At 39.3% G+C, this 14,846-nt stretch overlaps 1 protein-coding gene across 8 annotated transcripts in view; it reads right to left on the bottom strand.

Annotated features, from left to right (window-relative positions):
* Positions 1-14,373, bottom strand: part of LOC148429437 (multiple C2 and transmembrane domain-containing protein 1-like) — a 104,857-nt gene extending 90,484 nt beyond the window's left edge. For 4 of the 8 annotated variants that reach the window (XM_088417652.1, XM_088417661.1, XM_088417677.1 and 1 more), the window contains exon 1: positions 13,721-14,373. In XM_088417652.1, coding sequence (XP_088273778.1) covers positions 13,721-14,248 — 528 coding nt within the window. In that variant the 5' untranslated portion in view covers positions 14,249-14,373. Of the gene's footprint in view, positions 1-282; positions 469-13,720 lie in introns of those variants that run through there. The other 4 variants (XM_088417699.1, XM_088417707.1, XM_088417669.1 and 1 more) reach the window with 3 other exon arrangements.
* Between the last annotated feature and the right edge of the window lie 473 nt (positions 14,374-14,846).

Below are 14,846 nucleotides of genomic sequence, written 5' to 3'. Positions count from 1 at the left end.
TCTATTTACATTACTGGCATGAAAAAGTGAAATTGACCCCATCTGTGTAAGCAAAGTGGCTCAGTATGTATGAAAATCATCTCTGCATGCAAATGTGAAAACGTGCCAAAGTGATGGAAACATTTCCGTCGCGCCGGACACATGCCCCATCACCCCCTTCAAAAGACTGGCATGCTATTAGAGGGGGAAAAAATGAAAATGTGCTCTCAAGCAAAACGTGTGCATGCAATCTGTAAGCAGGTGTGCCATTCAAAAATGATAGCAGAAAACAATGACACCTACCGTGTGGTTTTGTCCCACAGTTGAGAGAGGAAACGTTAACATCCAGACACAAGGAATAGTATATTATTCCCGCTAATGCCTTTACAATACAACACGTTTGCTCCGTCGCACAGCACAAGCCAACCAGATGTGACGTTCTTGATAGCTCCACAGGCACTCGGTCTCTCTCCCTCTCTCTTGCTCAGTCTCTCTGGCTTTCTCCTCGTCAGTCACAAATGTAGAGATGCTCACTTTCCGCACACAAATCTGACTTATTATAAGTTGACAGGGGGCAGCCTGCCAGGAGGAAAACATTCATCATTGTTGTTCTGCTTCCATTTTCTATGCCACTTGAGAGCTGGACTCTATCCCAGCTCACTTTGGGCGGGACGCCGGATACAGCCTGTTGCCAGCCGATCCATATTGACCGGGGTTCGGCAAAACTTTGGCTCTTTCATATGTGTGACTAAATTTCATTATTTGAATGGATAAATAATTGAATGGATGGATGGTTCATTTTCAATGTGATAAGAAAAGAAAATCTATTAAAAGGACAACACTATCATAATACAATAACAACAACAATCAATGACGAAGAAATACTGAAGCTGAGCAAAGCACTTCTGATATGTTTTTTATGCGCAAAAAGAAGTGTATTTTATCCCACCTTTCCTCATTGTATTTTTAAAATCAATTAACACTATCATTCAGCCATATAAAATAATACAAAAGAACATAATAATAGCAGTAATGATAATGGTACACTTTGTGGTGATAGCATAAAAAAAAGAGCTACATACCACCATTCAAATTCTGCATTTACAGTGTATCTGAATGCAAGTCACACAGCCATTTAGTGGCTGCTAGTGTAAACAACAATGGTGAAGGACAAATGTAAAAGTGGAAAATGCGGGAGATGAAATCACAGAAAAGCCTGTCTGTAACTAAGTTTAAATCAATGATTTAAAAGATGATCATGAAAGTGAATGTATAACCTGTCATGGTAATTCTCTATGTTTGGCTGTGGGGTGTAGTGCAGTCAGTACAATAATAGAATAATAGAAAAATTAGCTCCATCCAGACCTGCAGATTTGTCACATTGGCCATTAAATATGCAGTAGTTTGCTCAAAACATGTTTGGATATTCATTTCCAACTGTTGTGGTCTTCTGCTACTCGGCTTGTTGTGCCAGAATGTGTTAGGAAAATATGCAACGCTGCAGTTTTATTGATTGTCATGCCAATCAGGCTGATAAGTGTTGATGGATTTAGCTAATACTAGTCGTATAATTAAATGTTTTTTTTGGTTTTTTTTTACTTTAACAATATGCCAGTGAGTAGCTGAAACTGGAATTCTTTCAACCTCGAATAAGACACTGCAACTGCATCTACTTGCTTGTGACTTTTTACACATCACAGAGAACACACGTGCTATGTGCACACGTTTGCATGCACAGCTTAACATAGAATCTATGAACATATAACATTCACAATATGAAAGCAGAGCCCATACAGGCTTTGCGAGCTTTTCTTCCGCCCTCATTTTTCTAGTGCAGCATTATCACTGGAGCGGATTGTAGGAAGATGCAGGAATTATCAGTGCGAGAGAAAGCAGGGCATCATTAAAGGGAAATAAGATAGATGGATAAATGTGATGGACCTAAAGAGACAGGGTGAACCTGGACATCTACTCTTTCAGATCTATTCTTTTCCATAGCCGATAATGAAATACCTTACATAATTTATTGTAGACTTGCAATCAATAATCAATCAAAGAACTGTAAGGCACCCATGGGGAGTACATGTAATTTATGCAGTGATAAATGGACCAACTTTATACTAAAGTTTGGCTAAGAAAAAAAATTACAACTACCGGTCTCGTCTCATCCAATTTTCCTCTAGTTTTCCAGCTGTTTTTTTTTTTTTTTTACATGAAACCCCAATCTCCCCATTTTACTGTTTAGCGTTTCTGAAGGCTTTTAGCTCTGTGCCACAAAAGGAGCATGACAACTGGGTAAATCTAAATAAACGATACAACTGCATGTATTTCTCATTTAAATTTCCGATACCAGTGGCAATGCAACAAGCACAACAACAATCAAATGAGATCCAATACAAGAGCTGCATCAAAACTCCACCGATGTTTGATAAATGTGTGAATGTGATTTCCTAATCTATTTAAACCACTTTAATGTTGTGCTGTTCTACACATTTCAAAACCTGATCCAGAAAGCCAGATTTCTTACTTTTTCCCACAGGATGTTCCCAAATGAAGCAAAACTATTCAAACCAATGGAGAAATTCAAATAACAAAGAAATTCACCTCAAATTAAACAGTCAAAACATTCCTCCTAACCCCTTGTGTTACGTTCATTTTTTAGGAAGAGAAATGGTGTTCATACGTCAATTTGTCAGCTTTTCAGCTTGTCGTGCCAGATTCAATACAGACTAATCTATAAGGAAGGAAGGTGTTTCTTCGGTGTGTCGTTTTGGGTTTCCTCGTCCTAGCTGGGGTCTGTAAGTCAAAAAAAGAATTGACAGCCAGTCTGTGAGATGCTGAGACGGGCAGGACTATATTTTCAGCCACAATGCCTCTGGAGACTTTTCACATTTTCTCCAGAGTAATCTGATTTGATACTGTGGAGACAACGGCTGGTATAGATAGGAGAGAGACCATCTTGCAGCTATTAGGACAGTGTGAGAAAAGTAGGAAGCGCAACTTCCACTACTCTATAACCCAGGTCACAAGTGTCGCTGTCATCTGCTGGGCCCTGGCACTGTCTTTATTGTTTTCTGTAGACAGTTTTGCCGGACACATATTTGGCCATGAAGACCACTGTAATTCATGCATGTAGCCGGATTATATATGGTATACATGTATATATTGTGAAAAATACATGGTGAAAATTCTAATGTGAGTCAGGGAAAACTGAGTGATGGAAGGTTAGGAAGTGCAGAGAAAGAAGAAAGATATTCAACCGTTCAGTGTTTAATTAAGAAGAAAGTAACCCAAGTGGCTGCCAATGCAAGAAGCTGACGTGCACTGGGAGCCGGGCCAGACAAGGCATGACCATCATTGTTTTTTATCCAATTTATATGTCGATTTATGACAGCGGTGTGTTTCCTTCTTGGTCAATCTCTACATCTTTTTTAACTCTCATTTCTGCTTGTCCATCACTTGCTACTTGGAATTCTATCGACTACTTGACTGTGGCGATGCATTATGTACTTCAAACTTCTTGTCAATCTTCTCAGCATTCTTAGACGTGCTCTCAACCCTAATTGAGCAGTTGAAAGATAAATGTGAGAAAAATGGAAAGATAATGAGAGAATATTAGTGAAAGGTGGCCTTGTGGTTACCACCTCTTTTTTATTGCTCTGTTGTTTCAGTTGCATTTAATTGGACACGAAAGGTGAAGCTCCCAATTTACTCGTGATTTATTGATTCCCACCCCTCTCACGACAAACACACACACACACAACCTGAACTTTTTCATTTTTACCTATTTCGTTTGGAGCGGGCTACAAGAGCTACAAGAGTAATTTCAGTTTAAGAGCTTTAAAATATAAATTGACATTTATGGCAAAAATGTTGCAATAGACATGAGCACAGGTGGTTAATTCTTGCGGTAGATGAAAACTCCAACTTTTCAAAGGAAAACCCTCTCCACAGAGACAATGTGTCATATCATCATCCCACACTCCAGACTTGGAAGCTGAGTGTTTGTAGTAACAAACCCCATGAGTCATCATTTTTCATTGTACTGTAGTTGCACCCACGTCAACACTCACACAGCTACAGGATTCTAAAATAACCGCGGTGAAACTAATTGGTTCCTGACAACTTCCCATTGTCATTATCCACAAAAATAAAAACAAAATCTCAAGGGTCTGTCAACTAAAGCGACGTTTTCTGTGCCGCTTTTCAAAGAACATAAAGGAGAAAAAACTGAGGGTGATGAGTAGGACGGAAATGATTGTAAATGGAATTAATATAAATGATAAAACATAATAATATATGAATATGTAACATTATGAGTTACGTTTTCAAAACAATTTTCATTTAAAAGAAAATGAGAAGCAGGCAAACTCACCATTGAATCCATGGATGTCACAGATATTAAAGGGAAATTCGCTCAGGCCGACCAAGCATATTCACACAGAGACGAGTAATAGCGACTCCGTGTATCTTTACAGCCAGATAGCAAGATGACATGCAAAATAACGGGAGCAGAAATCTTTTCCTAAAGTCACAGGCTCAATGGAGGTCACCAGAAGTCATGCGCGGGACACGCTCACTCACGTCAGCCTGGCAAATCATCACGTTTGTAGTTGACAAGCATCACGCGGCCGACGGGAATAACGCTCTTCCCCTTGTGTAGAATTTGTCGAGTCACAAATATATATCGCTCCATATGTCTACTATGTGCCCTTGGGACGAAAAATAATAAGGGGGAGGGGAAATGAAGTCAAGAAAAGAAAAATATGGCAGAATGCCAAGGGCAACCTGAGAAGTCACGGAGTGACATGAAATGAGTTAAATAAAAAGACGCGAATATCCAAATGTTCTAAGTCTTTTTATAGATTATTGGCCTAGCTCTAGTGATAATGATGACTTGGAAATAGCAGCCACCTGTTGTGAGAGGACACTCCAGGAAAAACAGAGCAGCAAGCATGGAGCTTGAAAACCAGTCCCCTTGTAATGTGACAGAATTGCAACCATTACATACTGACCCACATCAGATAAAATAACGCACATCAAATGGCAATTCATTCATTACTGCTAGCTGCTGTTTCACTTCAAACTACTGCCGACTTGAGCTCGATTACATACATAAGTATGCAACTAAAGGCAAAGCAAGGCAGCTTTATTAATATAGCGCATTTCATACAGAAGGAGATTTAAGGAGCTTCACGTGATTATATTTCAGTAAATTTCAGATAATTTACAAACAAGAGTTAAAGACATTTAAAAGTAAATAAAAGATATAAGGAGCTCACTTAAATACATCCAGAACATAGGAACAATAATGTGACATTTGAGAGCAGTTTTAAAAATGCTTCCAAAATCCTTGTAGCAATTCTTCTCCATACATTTACTCCATAATATGCTCAGAATGTAAGTCTATTCATTTATTAGTGGTTCATTATTACTGTTCATAATGCTCTATTTTGTTTTATTGCCTACTTTATTATTTGCTCTATTATGAGGTGTAGTCTGCTAGGGGAATATGATGAACAGAATAAGAATTTTATTGTGTGGTACAGTATTACTATGCATATGACAATACAACTCTTGGATCTTGACATTACTCAGCCATTTTCAGCGGTAATAAAAAAATGTATATTTTATATACCTGTAAGAACACATTTTTCCACTGGCTGTCAACTGAAAATGACATTGCATGTGCTCAAAGCTCTGGTAACAACCAATTACCTCTCACCTGTTTTCTGGCTATGGTCATGTGACATCATTTTCAGTTGAAAGCAAGAGGCAAAATCTGTTCATAAAGGTAATGTCGATGAAAAATAATTGAGTTATCAAATTGATTCTGGACAAGATATTAACCTTCTACAGCTGAAACTAGCAAAATAAGTTTGTATGTGTAGACAAAGTGTACACTTTTTACTTCCAAAAATGGCTGAAAGTTAATGTTTGGCAAGAGGGGAGAAAAGAGAAAAGTGTAGTTTTCAACATGGACTTGAAAGCATTAACACTTGTGGCAGATTTCACTTCTGTTGGAAGCTCAATCCATTTGTGTGCAGCATATCAGCAGAATGCTGCTTCACCATTTAGCCTCTATTCTTGTCATGTTTGGTTGGGGTTTGTTTTTTTATGTTTTTGGTGTAATGGGTTTTCGGGTTTCTGTTTTTGTGGGGGTTTTCAGGTTCTCGTTTCTGTTCATGTTTCTGTTCCCCTTGTGTCAGCCTTTCTTGTCTGTGTTCTCGTTGGTATGAGTTTGTCCATCTCTCTGTTTACCCGACCCCCATGTGTACTCCAATCAGCTTCCCCTGCCTCTTATTCCATCCAGCTGTTTTGTGTTTGCCTAATTATTGGCCAGGGTATTGAAGTTCCAGTTTTGTTCCTGTTAGTTGTTGGGTTACTGCCATACTTTCGAGTTCGCCAGCTTCTTCGTTCCGAGTATTCCGTGTCTACCTGTCTGAGTAACTGCCCCTGAGTATCCCCCGAGTATGTCTACTTTGAAGTATTATTATTATTATTATTATTATTATTATTATAATCTCGCTGGCAATCATACCCTGCCTCTAAATCAGCAAGGATGGCCATCATTGTACCCACAATCCTGCGGACAAGTGCAATTGAAAATGGATGGATGGGTTTAGTATAATAAGTAAACCTACCAACAGCAAAGAAAAAGCACACATACATTAATTGTGGAATTATAATATAATGAGGTGGGATGAGAGGTAAATCAAATAAACCACCTCCCCAGTGGATTTCATGAGTCCATTTTATTATTGTTTCATGGATGCTGCTGAGAGCCTCATTTGCAAATATTCAATATCCACTCACCACACAGGAAGCAAAACCCACATTGAGTTGCAAATGACAACATGATTAGCATGCAGCCCTTGGTCACTTGCCTCCAGCTCCATATTGTCTGCTTGGACCTGCTCTGCCTTTTATCTGGCCCCCTCACAACTGTAAAAGCTTCCATGCAGAGCTCTCTTGCACTGCTCAATTTCAATCGTATTGAGGGCGGAGGCCAAGCAAATCAATGTGGAATTCGATCAAGCAACGTTCATTACCTCTTGGAAGCATTCGTGCAAATGATTGCAAGGAAACATCCAGCAGAGGGCGCAGTTCAGACTGATCCAAGTTTGTTTGGAAAGTTAAAGTGCACTTACAATATACTGTATCTTTATTTTTAACAGACATGTTTTTAAAAAAAATGCCTTCTGCTGATGTAAACTCTACAAGAATTATCGACCTTCATTCAGACTCAGTTGTGCTTGCCAACACAAAAAGTACAGTCACACAAGGATTATTTCTTTAAAACCAATCATTTGGTAGATTTGTGCTCAGAAGGCAGTGTGCTGTCCCTAAATATATGAGTATTTTCCATCCTCTGGTTGGTCAGATCATTTATTCAATAGCCAACTTTGATCAGCTTCTTTCCACATGTCAAGCTGCTATCCTGTTATTGACACCTATGCATGCACTTTCCGATCACCCCGTGCAAAAGGTCATTTGAAAAGTAATTGGAGCAAGGTTCTCCAGACAATCAATGTCATTTTGGCGCAACTCTTGCGTGCTTCGGTTGTGAGGATATTGAGCTTCGAATGATCCTGGGTTCTCCCTGTGACATGTCACTGTTTTCTTTTGCTTGAACAAACCTCTCATATCTAATTGTTGGGCAAAGGCAAACGCCTTCCACTGCTGCCACTGTTTTGTTCTGAAATGATCGATCCTTGTAGGAGGGCAGCTTCTCCTCATCTCTCATTGATCTCTATCTGTTCTCTCATTACCCCGCCTGGCATGTCTGCCTCGGGTTCCAGCCTTTCTAACGGTATATTGTCTCCGTTTGACATTTGTGTGATAAGAGAGATCCAGCAATACTCTTGTGTGCAATCATTCACATTATTGAAAATTGGACCGTTTTCTGAGGAAGGCTGTCTGATACTGGGCAACAATGACATAGGCCAAACAAAAGGTCAGTCCCTTTATCTTCTGATATATATTTTATATTATTCCTAGGATGCTCATGTAAACTGATGGGTGTCTCTATCAGATAGTGTAATGATGGAATCACAAGAGTTAAATGAGGGAGAAAATAAAACAAAACGTATCTCTCAAGGTAAATTGGTGGACAAGGTGGTCATAAATTTTTAAAATAACTGAGGTCAAGGTCTACAGAATGAAAAAAGACAGGACTGAATGATGGAGAATAGTCAAATCAGTCAGACAACCAGTTTTTTTTTTTTAATCTAACAGCAAGCTTCTGGTCATTTAGAATGTAAGTTTTTTTTTTTTTTAAATGGCACTTAATACAAAATCTCTCTAGTCTAAGTCCATAGAAACAGGTTAGATCAATGGTTGTAAATTTCACAGGCAAGTACAGGCCAGTGGATCCACGATAGAGAGGGCTGCGACACTGTGGGAGCGGTCATAGCTGACTTCTATCACAACAAATCAATGTGGCTCTTTTCATTTCCTTTTAAGTGTGCACTTGAGTCTCAAAATGGTAGAATCAAATCTGTGCTGAAAAGGTGGCAATTTGAGATGGATTTCCAGTTTTCTCATCGTCTGTAGCTGTGCTGCACACAAAAATATCTATAAAAAAAATCTTTATTTAAATTAAATATAGAGAAATGATTCAGAGCATTTGATATCCACTGCGACATATATATATATATATATATATATATATATATATATATATATATATATATATATATATATATATATATATATATATATATATATATATATATATATATATATATATATATATATGAATAAATATGTTATGATAGATTGTATGTCTATCCTGCACCTCAATGGAATATGTTCTAAGCAGGCATATGATACAGATCAACTTTCCGTCACCAAATTGTCACTCGACCTTTCAATGAAAATAGAAGCTTTCCAGTTCAATCTAGAGAAATACATTCCCACCCTAGAATGCTTGTGAACGCTAAAAGATGCTGTAACCAACCTGAAATGCTAGGCAAAATAAATAAATAAAAAGAATTTAGAACTAATACACTGGTTAGTACATCTCAGAATGTCATAGCAATCTCTATGGATGTAGTGTGCCTGAGAAGCTGAAAGCAAAATCAGGGCAATGTCTTTGAGCAATGAAACAAATGGCTAATTGTATTTGTTGCTCTCTCTCATGCTCATTTGGCATAGCCTTGCAAAGTATGGTCTCTCTGAGACAAAGTAGTTTACATGCTGCATGCTGCACAGAAAAAGAAAAATGTGGTTTTAACGACGTGTAATGATAGCCTTAATGTAAAAAAATACATTTCTTGGTATCCACACAATGAGAAGGTAAAAGCATCTAAAAAATCACCTGTTCAAACTTCATTTTTTACATGTTCTCATTTTGATACATTTTAGACAAAATATTGAGTTGTTTAAAACTGAAAAATGATCAACATGATTATCTCTGACCATTGACCACACGGAGTTAACCTTAGCAAAGTATGCGACTGATTCCGAAATGTTCATTAAAAATTAAATGTAATTGTTGCTCACAGTCGGATTGAGCGACTGTGACTATTTTTGCATGTTTCTCACTAATTTTCAGTGAAAAGAAAATGCCTGCTTCAAGTGTGGGAGGAAGACACTTCACCGCAGCGTGAGCGCTAAAAGCTGCCACATCCAAATGGTGTTACACATTTCTTTTGATTGCTTTGGCCAAATCAATTTGCCACAGACAAGCGCTGCGGTCAGCGCCAATCAAACGCGTGTCAGTGACAAGCGCTAGTCTCGCAAGATGCAAAGAATCCTAATTCTAGAACCGGCATTGTGACATTTCTAGAGGGAGGCCACAAGCTCTTGGCAGATGTACAAGCGCTGAGGATTTACACCAACACTGCTCACTTCACAAGCAACGCATGCCAAAACAGCATCCATACATGTGGGACAAACGTAGTCCAATGTATTCTATCCATGTATGTTTTATATCATAATGATACATTGCATGGGCATACATATGCCTGCATTATTTTATCTACGGCCGGTCGATAGATGATAAATGGATCAGTAAATTGATGTTATCTTGGAAAGAAAGAGTTGTATTTGCTTGTATTCTCAAGTGCCAAGTGTCTCAACATTTGTGAAAACATAAAGCATGAGGTGATGAGGAAAAAATATGTCTTGACACAAAAACCTACTTCTCTGCTTCATACAGTATGTTGAATATTTCAAAGTGTTCCATCTGATCTGAGTAGGTAACGACTTGAAAGACAGGCCACATCTCACAGCAAAAAATACACGCTGAGTTTTATTTACTCCATTATGACCTACATTTGTTAAATGTTACTCGGCTTGTTCTAATTTGGTATTCATTGGGAGCTCATTTTTTCTTTTCCATTTATTTAATATACCACTGTTTTGCTTTGGAAGTCATATTGAAAATGATTTATCTGGGTATTGAAATATTCAATATAACATTTCCACTCATGTGATCAGTCAAAATGTAAATACAAATACATACTCCAAATAATGCTCCATACAGGGTGCTAAATAAAATTGTTCCCATTTGATCCGTTGGCCTCCCACTTATCTGTTAAAGGGTCATTCCGTCCTAGGTATCGTTAGGCAAGAGAAAGGGTACACACACACACTCATTCACACCATTTGTCGTGTTGGATGTAGGACAAGGTGAAAAGGGGAACAAGTAAATTCAGTCTGATATCATCTGCTTCTTCATTCGGATGAGTCACAAACACACACTGGAAATGAAAAATGCTTAAAAAAATAATCATGTGAAATTAGGAATAAAGCGGCATGCAAAATTTGGCATTTCTTCATCTTCACTCACCAAATAACCTGTGCTTGTTACTACAGTTTTTATACATAATTTATGAAATGACGTCTTGCAGCTCTCATTATCATCATGGGAACTTATATTGCAACCATTAAGCCCACATGGCATTAACGTGTAATCCTAGTGTCATTGTACTCCACGGCATCCATATTAATCATTCAATGCAGGTCCAGATATACAGTGCATGCATAATAAACAAGCAAGGGGAGGCAATTTTCCCTAAGTTCTTTTGTAACGGTGTGATATTAGAATATACATTTCCCTGGGGAAAAATTAGTATATTGAACGCTGCTAAAGATGCATGTTTTCGTTGATTAGCAAGCCAATGCACACACGTGCATTATTTTGTCTATTTGGGGGAGAGAAAAGGAGCAGTTTTCGTTTCAGTTCATTCATAGTTCATACTTTATAGTTCATAATACAATCAGTTTAATCCGTTTATTGTCGTTAGGTTAAAAGTTCCATAAGTCAAACTGTTCATTAGTAATCATTATTTCAGAGGCTGAACTATGTAAACGTGTGCAACCTTATAGTAAAACGTGGTCTAAATAATTAACATTTGAGAAAATGTGTTTTACAAAAGTACAGGGATTTTCTCGATTTTCTGTCATGATCTTATATCACCATTTTAGTGGATTCAATATCTCTGCATCCATTCATTTCTTCCGTTCTGTTTACTAACTGCAATGCAAAATGTGAAAAGTTCCCCCTCAAACATTTTAGTTGAGACTGATGACCACAAACTCACCAGTGGAGGTTGCCAACCCTTTCAATATTAAGGCAATGTCATAAAACACACAGACACAAGCCAGTGTGAGTATGATGTATTATTTAACTGAAATGGCATGTGCAGCAATGATGCTGCAAGATCAATGCCAGTGAAGCCCTTTTCAGTTGAGAGCATGCGGCTCGGAGATTTAATGGCAGCTCAAACTCTAGTAAGAAGGAGCAAGTGTACTTAATTGTTAAATCACTTTTGGACAGCTGTCTGGATGGTGCTGAACACTTGGCCAGTGTCAAAACGGGTGAAATTAAAAGGGCCTTTCTGTAATGAAAAACAGTTGTATATTGTGCGCAGCAAAAATATGAAAGATACATTGTTTTTGTTAACATTTTTCAAGAGATAAAAGTCTCGGATTAAATGTACGATTAATGTTTCCACACATGTTTAAATACATGTTATGAGCAATTTTCCTACGCCAAGACAAGCCTTCTACACAATTCTGGAGCTGCTGATTCGACAATATCACTACAGAAGGTGCGCTATAGACTGCCAACAATAAAAAAAAACAATCTAAAATGTGCATGTTTACTGCCTAGGGGAGAGAGAGTACTCTACTCATATAAAGAAAGCTGTTTCTTAAAACAACAACAAAAAAACTTGCAAGCAGCCATTCACTTTGTTCTGTTGAATAATAATCACACAGACTTGATTTTGTTTGCTAAGCTTTTCTCCCCAATCTAGCTAAACATAAACATAAAACACAGCATTTGGAAACTATTTTGTTAAGACTATTGCTTGGTTTTATTGGAAAGTGTTTTAAATTTTGCTTCAAGTGGCGCACCATCTGTACCTCTGATTATGTGCATTGTCCCTATGTAAAATGAGCCAAAACCTCAGTGTTTTATTGCAAATCTGAGGGCTGGCATCTCTCGCACCGGAAAACCAGGCCTTGTAATCATTGCAGGCCATTTCACTGCAGAGATACTGACACCCTGTGAATGTGGTTGAGCCCATTGCTCCACAGTCCGGGACTAAACGCAGAAATCTAAAAGACTTCAACAATTCAACAACATTTCCTCCCGCAGAGTGATGTTTGTAGTCTACCTCTAGATTTGGCCTGCCTTCAAAAACCCTAAACACTTGTGGGATCAGCTAACTGTTTCTGTGCAAAAAAAACCACAAGAATGTGGAAAGCCACCCCACAGCAAAGTGTGACCAAGCTAGTGATCAACACGAGGAGGTGCCAGGCTGTCGTGGCTGCTTGTTTCTTCCACATGCTACTGAGGCTCTAGGCCATTTGCTAAAACAAAACCTTGTAGCACAGTCAAAATGTCTTGGTTCTTGCTCGTTACCAGTGAAGTCTGTTATATTACTCAGTTCAGGCAAAAAAAAAACAACGCAATAATTTTTTTTTAATTGGGTCTTTGACTAAAGAATCGGTTCATTTTGTAAAGCTGTAACAAATATCAATTTGTGTTGTTATTTATAAATGAGGCATTTTCTAAGTGTTTTCCTGATAGATTGGTGAGGAAAATTGCTACAAAAGATAAACACAAGAGCCATTATATTTTCAGTTCATGATGTATTATCTAATATTTAATGTGGCTCCATTTGCATGTTCCAACTCATTCACTCTTAATTTGAAAAGAAAACCGTACTGTGATGAAACCTACAGAAACCCTATTGAAATCTCGAAGTTGAATGCATGTTAAAGTGTATACATTAAGACTTTAGCAACAATGTTGCTTAAAACTGATAACACTTTCATAAACTGGTTCGTGGACATCTCAATATCCGAGACAATTTTCTGTCTTTGCAGATGTCAGTATTCAATGATTCTATTAAATTCTGCCTGAAACCCTAATCTTAATTTTACCGTATCAGCGGTCTCCTCAATTACTCCAACACCATACAATCCGCAGTACATCAAGCACGTCCAGTATTCTACACCGCATGATACGTAGAGGCGTTCCTTAGTGAGGCACACTCGGGTCGCGAATATACTGTACAATATTACGTGCCAGTGACGTTGCGGTCATGCGGCCCATACTAAATGAGCAGTGTAAAATCATGCACTGTGCGAGTACCTTGCATCGACGTCGTAAACATCATGAACCTCGTAATTACATATTCAGGTCAAATGCAATATGAATGATAGTGGAAATGTCATATACACGTTGTTGGATAAGTCACGGGAGTTGTAGCCTACTCACAGAATCACTGGGCTTCTTCCTCTGCTGCTCCTTTTCCTGCAGGACCACGGCCGGGTCCCCCACCAGCTTCTCGAAACACGCCGAGCCCAGCGAGGAGCTCTTCTGCTGGGACGCGACGAGCTGCGAGACGTGAATCTTGGGGCTTCCGTGGGCAGTCAGCTCGGGCTTGCTCCCCGTGCTCCCGGAAGCGGCCCCGAGATGCTGCCCCTCCGCTCCTCGGCTGGTCCCGGCCGCCGCCGCTGCGTCGCCGCGCTTGTCCCCGGTCCCGAGGGACAGCGGCGGAGAGGAGCAGCGCAGATTGGGCTGCGAGGACGAGAACACTCGATCCAAGTGTTTCTTTTTCCTCTTGAACATCCACAGCCCGGACTCCTTCTTGGTGCCCTCCGCTCCGCCGCTAGCGCGACGCTCCGAGCCCAGTTTGGGACTGAGCCACGGCTTGGTTTTCTCCTGGAGAGTCTTCCACATCCGCCGCTGGTAGGACTCTTGTCCCCTGGACGTGTCTTCATCCTTGGCTGCTTTTTGCTCCATGGTGCCTGAGCAGCATCCACCCAGCCTGAAGCGTGTTTGTGTGCGTATGTGTGTGTGCACTCGCGGCGTTCTTCAATGCTGATCCGGTTAGGACCAACACACGAGGACGACGAGGAGGAGGAGGAGGATGACGATGATGAAGATGATGATGAGGATGACGATGAAAGTTGACTTGTAGTAGATGGCATATGTAAGCGCTACATTGGACACAAACTCAAATCTTACCGCTGTATTCCTGTTATGTAAGTTAGATCAGAGAGTGGGAAAGGGTGTACATGACATGACAGTAGAAGAACATGTATTCTCACTTTACGGTGTCATTTACATACATACATTTTTTTTCACATATTCTTCACATTAGCGCTGCAAGTTCGCTGGTGTGCATCTCAGACTAAATTCAAAATGCAGTGTACAACGTTGGGTGTCATAGAGCACAAATAGGACTCTATTTTCATGCCCGGTGCAACTCCAGTGCGGGGCACACTCGAAATTTACACAGGGTAGGCGAGACCAAAATGGGTTTATCTTTTCATTTCAAAAAGGGGGTTGTGCGCCTATCTGTTTGTCACACACTTAGCTAGTTTTGAAATCAGAGGTC

Source organism: Hippichthys cyanospilos, chromosome 1, assembly GCF_059441005.1.
Source record: "Hippichthys cyanospilos isolate Australia breed blue-spotted pipefish chromosome 1, RoL_Hcya_1.0, whole genome shotgun sequence".
NCBI lineage: Eukaryota > Metazoa > Chordata > Actinopteri > Syngnathiformes > Syngnathidae > Hippichthys > Hippichthys cyanospilos.
The sequence above is the reverse complement of the archived record's forward strand: the minus strand, read 5'-3'. Positions and strand labels throughout refer to the sequence as shown.